A 6894-nucleotide genomic window follows, 5' to 3' on the forward strand; every position below is an offset into this window, starting at 1 on the left:
ATTGACTGAGCCGGGCCCTATGCTGTTAAGGAGGCAACTGCCCAGCAGAGGGAGACGGGAAAATAAGTACACGAGTACCATGGAAACCATGTTGGTCTACACATGGCAGGTGCGTGGAGGCAGTAAAACAGAAGCCCCTAGGGCGTGTAGGTCACACGCAGGGTGACAGGGTTTAGCTCCTAGCAAAAAAGGAACTTCCTGCTTCCTTGTCCTGCTTCACCTTCTCCAGGAGGTCGCCAGCCTTTTCAGCTGCCAATTCTCCCTTGGCAAGGTGACGAGGCGTCCTCTCTTCACCTGCAAGCTTTCACAAGCGTGAGGGGCTCCACACAGGCAGAACGGACAGAGGTCCCAGGGCTGACCACAGGGTGCCTGCTGCCGCGACAGCTTCGCTCACAACCGAGCACCCGCTTCTGGGTCCCCCGGCTCTGGCGAGGAGGGGTGGCCGGGCAGGCGGGCGGGCGGGCTGTCCAGTGCCTCCAGGGGTTGGGCTCCCGGCCAGCTGGGCGGGACTCAAGCTACGGGTATAAAGAGGAGCGCCGCTGTCCCGGCCACAATGCTGAAGCTGGGAGCCAGAGGTAACGGTCACTGAACTTGCAACTCAGGCCCCAGAGTGACTGAAGAAGAGGGAAAGGTCTGATTTCTATTTTTTCGTTTGTTTAGTATCAATGAATGGAAGGCCGGGCGGGTTTGTGGGTGCGCGAGAGCTCGACTCGGACCGGCCGGGGTCTTAGGCACATGGGTCCCCTCAGAGGGGTTGGGGAGGGGTCCAGCCGCGTCTCGAGGGGCCCCAGGCGCCCGAACTCAGCAGTTTCTCTCTCCTGCAGGAGCACGTCTCTCCGCCACTCCAGCCCCAGCCTGGGAGGATGCGGCTTCTCGGGAAACTCCGCGCCTCGGCCGCGGGCAGCGCCGCTCCGGAGCCGGCCTGCCCCAACGTGCTCACCCCGGGCCGCATCCCAGAGTTCTGCATCCCGCCGCGGCTGCCCGCGCCCTGTGCGCCCGAGGCTCCGCCCTCGGCCGCCGCTCTGCCCCGGCGATGCGCGGCCGAGCCGGACCTGTGGCCCCGAGGGGCCGACGACAGCGCCGGGCGCACGGACTGGGACCCGCGCTCGCAGGCCGCGCTCTCGCTGCCGCACCTGCCCCGCGCGCGCACCGCTTACGGCTTCTGCGCGCTGCTCGAGAGCCCGCACACCCGTCGCAAGGAGTCGCTCTTCCTCGGGGGCCCCCGGGCCCGCACCCTCGGCGGCGGCGACACCCACCTCGTCCCCCGGGCCGGAGCCCCCGCTACCACCCCCGCGGCCCCCGGCGGCCCCCGCCCGCCTCGGGACGCGCTCGCCCCGCGGCCCCGCGGCCGCTGTCTCCTGCGCGCCCCCGAAGGGCTGCTGAGACGCGCGCTGCGGGCCCGGAGGAGGGGCGGCCTGGCCCGCGCCCGCTCCGTGTCCAGCGGGGACGGCGACGAGGACGAGGAGCGCGCCGCCGGCTCGACGCCCCCCGCCCGGGCCGCGTCCGCCGCGCCGCCGCCCCCCATGCCGCGGCCCGAGCGCCTGGAGGCCGAGGGCACCGTGGCTCTGGGCCGCGCCGGCGGCGCCCTGCGCCTGGCCGCCCAGTACAGCCCGGCCAGCGGGCGCCTCCGCGTCCGGCTGCTCCGCGCCGAGGGCCTGGCCGCGGGGGCCGCCGAGCCCCGCGCCGTCGGCTGCCGCGTCAGCTTCGTCCTGCAGCCGCCCGGCCCGACCCGGCCGCAGCGCGGCGCCGTGGTGCGGCGGAGCCGCCGGGCCGCCTTCGAGCAGGACTTGTGCCTGGACGGGCTCTCGGAGGACGAGGTGCGCCGCCTGGCCGTGCGCGTCAAGGCCGAGCGCAAGGGCCGCGGCCTGGAGCGGGGCCGCCGGCTGGGCCAGGGCGAGCTGCTGCTGGGCCCCCTGCTGCTCCTCTGAAGACGCGGGCGGCCCGGGCCTGCCCTCGGGCGCTGTCTGCCAGCCGGCTCACGGACACGGGGACACGGACAGCCACCTTGTACAAAATAAATGTTATTTATTCACTTTTCTATTCCTGATCTTGCTTTATTGACATGTTCGTTCTTATATCTCCGCTTTTGTCATTTATTGGTAGGGAACGGAAAAATAATGACTCCCTCTGCTATTCACAGCATCTAATGCCCTTTTCCGGACCATTTTCACATTCAAAGGCGAAAGGGTTGGCTTGTGATTGGAAGAGAGAAAAGAACTACACCCCATCTGCGTTGATTTTCCTCCCCGCTTTATATCAATGCTAAACGTTTTATGTTTTTTTTTTTAAAAAAGTTATTCCTTCAGAATCACGCCCAAGGCTAAGATTCATATACACAGCTTTACGCACTGAATGTGGCATAGGCTCATATCCTCATTCATGCACACACACGCATCCTATAATAAGGATACCTTGGTGAGAAAAGAGTTCCCTCCTTATCAAGAAAATGATTCTTTTGAAAGTGAAGTCTTCAAAATCGCTGAGGAAAAGGAAAACAAAGGAAGCGAAACATTTTCCAGGGGATGGTCATGTAGGAAATAGATATTCCCGGCATCCCCCTCTTCCTTCTCCAGAAGGAACCCTGGGAAATCTTGCTATTTCAGAAGAGAAATCTTTCCTGCCTGTGTAAACAAGTGGATACTTTTTTTGTGGTGTTATTTCCACTTATCTATATGTCTAAGTTACATAGTAATTAAAGGCTTTGCAATTGGATTTCCTGGATGAGTTGAAACGTAAACCGTCAGTTTTTTAAATGCAATTTATTTTCATTTGTTGATTCAATAAATAGACTGAGTCCACTGGAAACTGATTATACCCAAGAGTTTGCCCTTGACTACAATGTGCGGCGGGGGGGGGGGGGGGGGGGGGGGGGGGGGGGGTTGGGGGGGTTGGGAGGGGTGCCTGAAGATATAGATTCCAATCTTTTTTTCTGCACTTCCAATGTCTGAACTAGGGCAAATCAGTTCATTTGCCTGAACCGTGAAATGGGAATATTAATACCTGCCTTACAGGGTTTTGTAAAGATGGGCCTTAATATCCAAATAACACTTAACTCCTTGTGAAATATGATAGCAGTCTGAAAAGGCTTGAACTATACCGGTGAATAGGTACTCAATAATGTTCCAGAAAATGAACTCCTTCACTTCTCCTTTCTTTTCAATTATTTCTTCCTGATCCTGGAGCAGAACCTAGCAGAATGGATGGCTACCTGAGACTGAGCACTGGGGGGACCAGGAGTGGGAATATAGAACCCTTCAGGATCCCTGGAGTAAATTTCCCCAGAAGCAATAGTTTGCACTCATTCTGCATCAAAAAGCCCTTCAGCACTGTTATCACCAAAATGAGGTTCCAGGTACAAATTTGGTCGGAATAAGTAAATAAAAATCCTGGATTTTAAACATAATTTCAAAGTGGACAAATCAGCCCTTAGAAATCATCTAATCAAATGACTTCTGAAATTGAGAAAATACCGCAGAGGTGACTTGCCCAAAGCTGTATTCTAGTAACTGGCTGAGCTCAGGCAAGAACCAAGTTGTCCTGACTTGTCCAGAGGACTGACTGACCCTTTGTACTCTCATTCAACAATTATTTGTTGAGCCCTGACTCTGCGACAGGCACAGTTCCAAGCCCAGGTGATGCAGCTACAAACAAGACAGACACGGTTCCTGTTCTCCCAGGACTTCGTTTCAGTAGGGGTAGCCAAACAATGGCCAAGGTTTGTCCTTACAGATTGTGGTGACTATCACGAAGACAATGAACTAGGGAGGGTGGTAGAGACTCTCTGGGCTGGGGAAGTGGCAAGTGGGAGGCTGTCAGAGACAGAGTGGTCAGGAAAGGTCTTCCTAAGGAGGGAATTAGCCACAGGAGGAACTTAATCCATCCAAACAGCCTCTTAATGTGACCATCTAACCCTTTCATACATTCTTGATTTCCCCTCCCAACCCTTCTCCTCTAGTCTTCCTTGTTTCAATAAATGGCACCATCATTTTTCCTTTCACACAAACCAAAAACCTGGAATCATCCTTAGCTTCTCTCTCTCACACTCCACTTTTCTCAAATGTAAATACCACCTCTCTAGAGCATCCTCTCTGGCCACCCTATCTAAAAAAAAAGATACTGATATCTAAAATCCTTGTCACTATTACTGCTTTATTTTTTTTCATAGCACTTATCACTGCCTGACATCGTATTATGCATTTATTTTGTCATTGTTTTTTGTTGATTTTCTCTTGCGCTAGAATGTAGCTTTATAAAGGCAGGAACTTTGCTTATTCATTGCTCTATTTCAAGTGCCTAGAACAGAGTCTGGCATATAGTAGACACTCAATAAATATTGATCGAGTGTTGCATGAACATTACCTGAATTGGCAGTTGAATGAATAGAGGAAGAGGTGGAATAAATAGAGGAGAGCAGAGGACAGAGGACTAAGCCTTGAGACAAACCAACATTTAGTAATTCAACAGAGGGTGAGAAGTCAGTATAGGAGAAAGAGAAGCAGCAGCCAGTGAGGCAGGGGAGAGACCAGGGGAGTACGGAGTCATGGAAGCCAAGATAGGAAAGTATTCTAAGAAGGAGGGAACAGTCAACCCATTTAAATCCAGCAGGGAAGTCAAGAAACATGAGAACAGAGAAATGCCCATTGTGTTGGCAAGCTGAAGGTCAGCAGTGAGCTTGTCAAGAGTGATTCTATGGGAGTACATAGTGACAACAGGAGGCAGACTAGAATGGCTTAAAATGTGAGTGAAAGGTGAGAAAGCACAGAGAGAAAGTGTTGAAAAAATGGAGAAAAAAAGGGCTGTAGCTGGAAGAGAAAACAGAGTCAAAGGAAATTTGTTTTAATATGAAAGAATCCAACATGTTTGGAATGTTTAGAATAGAAGGAAATACTGATAGTCAAGAGAAAGAAAATCACCAATAACTGTAGGAGCAGAATCTTTGGAAAAGCAAGAGAGGGTCCAGAACACATGTGGGTAGAAGTAGTGACCAAGAACCTGTGTTCCTGATCCATATCTTGTTCCGTGTCTCTACTCTCCCATCCACAGCATCATTCCATCCTGAGGCAGGTCTCACTTGTGGTCCTAGGATGTTGGCCAGGAACTACTGGGACTACCCCATGATTTCTCCTTAGAGTCCGAGCTGGAGAGAAAGCCTTGCTTCTATAAGCACTCCCATAATACTAAGGAAGAACTTCTCCAGAAGGTCCCAGTAAACTTCCCTACATATTTTATTGACCCAAATTTGGTTCTAATCCCAATCATGAATCTTTCCCTCCAAGGGGAAGAGTGTTAGCTTTAGAGGTATAGAGCCTATCTCTACAGCTGTGTGTGAGGTCAGCGTCTGCTGAGGCAGATGCTTCTTCTTTTCAGGAAGTAAGAGGGGAAAAGAGGTGAAGTATTAGAAAGAGCAGAAAGTCTGAGCTGAGGCCAGAAAGGTCTAGCTTCCAATCTACACTCTGCTACCGGCTAGTTGTATGATCCTGGAGCAAATGCTTAGCTTCTTTGAATCTCGGTTTTGTCTTTTCTAAAATATTGGATGTGAAGATGGCAAGGGTTAAATGAGATAATTGCATTTAGTCACAGCAAGATTCATATTAATAGGAGTAGGTACCCTTTTGTTTCCAAATATAATTTGAACATCCCCTCTTTAGCTCATGCAGGTGAGTATAATTTTGCTGACGGCTTTATGCACATCTGTGGCTTTACTCTTAAGTCTGTACAAAGGGCAGTCCACTAGGAACACGTCTGGGTGACTACACTAAATGACACAAACATGAAAAATCACGTCTTTCCATTCCACTGGTTGTACACTTCAGACTCCATCTGCCACGTTCCGGAGAGAGGAACAACAGCTCAGCTGACGTGTGCTTCTAAAATCCAGACATTATTACGACGAGTTTTTCATTACTTGTGAACATCAAGGCCTTGATAAGATATCCTCATATGACCAGACACTAGTATTTATCCTGACAGGGAAAATCCATATTCTATTTTACTTGGCAAAAAGAATAGGATTTATTTTGCATCTTGGTAACAGTTCCTGGTTTTAAAAAGAAGCAATGTCTTCCGTCTCTGTCTGTCTGCCAGGAGACGGTGCCTCATTTGTAAAAACAGGCCATGCAGCGTTCTGGATCTTCATTTCTTCCTCCTCCTCGTCACCTGGGCCAGCGTCACCATATCTTCCTGCTTTATTTAGGCTGCTCTGCACCTCCGCTTCACCATCATTGTATTTTTATTTTTAAATAATTTCAGGTTCACAGAAAAGTTACAAAAACAGTACAAAGAATTCCCATATACCTCCAAATGTTAACATTTTACCATATTTGTTTTTTGTCATCATCTATCTATATCATCTATCTATCTCTTTTTTTTTTTGGAAAGATTTGGGAATAAGTTTCAGATATGTGCCTTTTTATCCCTAAATACTTCTGTGTGTATTTCCTGAAAGTAAAGATATTCTTTTCCATAATTCCCTTATAAAAATCAGGGAATTAATATTGATTCAATAGTATTAGATAATCTACAGACCCTATTCAAATTTTTCTAATTGGTCAATGATGTTTTGTGGTTTTTTTGAGGAAAAGAAAATTCTGGATCACAAGTTGCATTCAACTGTCAAGTCTCTTTAGTCCTTTATTTCAGGCTTTCCTAATCTTGACATTTTTTATAAGTTCAGTATCAGTTTTTTTAATAGCATGTTCCCCACTTTAGGTTTGTCTGATACTCTCTCGTGATTACATGCAGGTTACGTATTTCTGGCAGAAATACCACAGAAGTGATGTATCTTCTCAATGTATCATATCAGAGGCCCACAATATCAATTTGTCTCATTACTAGTGATGTTAACTTTGACTACTTGGTTAAAGTTGTGTGGTGTTCACCAGGTTTCTCCATTGT

General features: G+C 49.8%; 1 protein-coding gene across 1 annotated transcript; it reads left to right on the forward strand.

Annotated features, from left to right (window-relative positions):
* Positions 1 to 491: 491 nt before the first annotated feature.
* On the forward strand, positions 492 to 2811 carry C2CD4B (C2 calcium dependent domain containing 4B). Its single transcript, XM_070518124.1, has 2 exons — positions 492 to 631; positions 825 to 2811. The coding sequence occupies exon 2, from the start codon at positions 864 to 866 to the stop codon at positions 1926 to 1928; it is 1065 nt and encodes a 354-aa protein (XP_070374225.1). The 5' UTR covers positions 492 to 631; positions 825 to 863; the 3' UTR covers positions 1929 to 2811.
* The last annotated feature ends 4083 nt before the right edge of the window (positions 2812 to 6894 follow it).

The sequence above is a fragment of the Equus asinus genome, chromosome 2 (assembly GCF_041296235.1).
Source record: "Equus asinus isolate D_3611 breed Donkey chromosome 2, EquAss-T2T_v2, whole genome shotgun sequence".
Taxonomy (NCBI): Eukaryota; Metazoa; Chordata; class Mammalia; order Perissodactyla; family Equidae; genus Equus; species Equus asinus.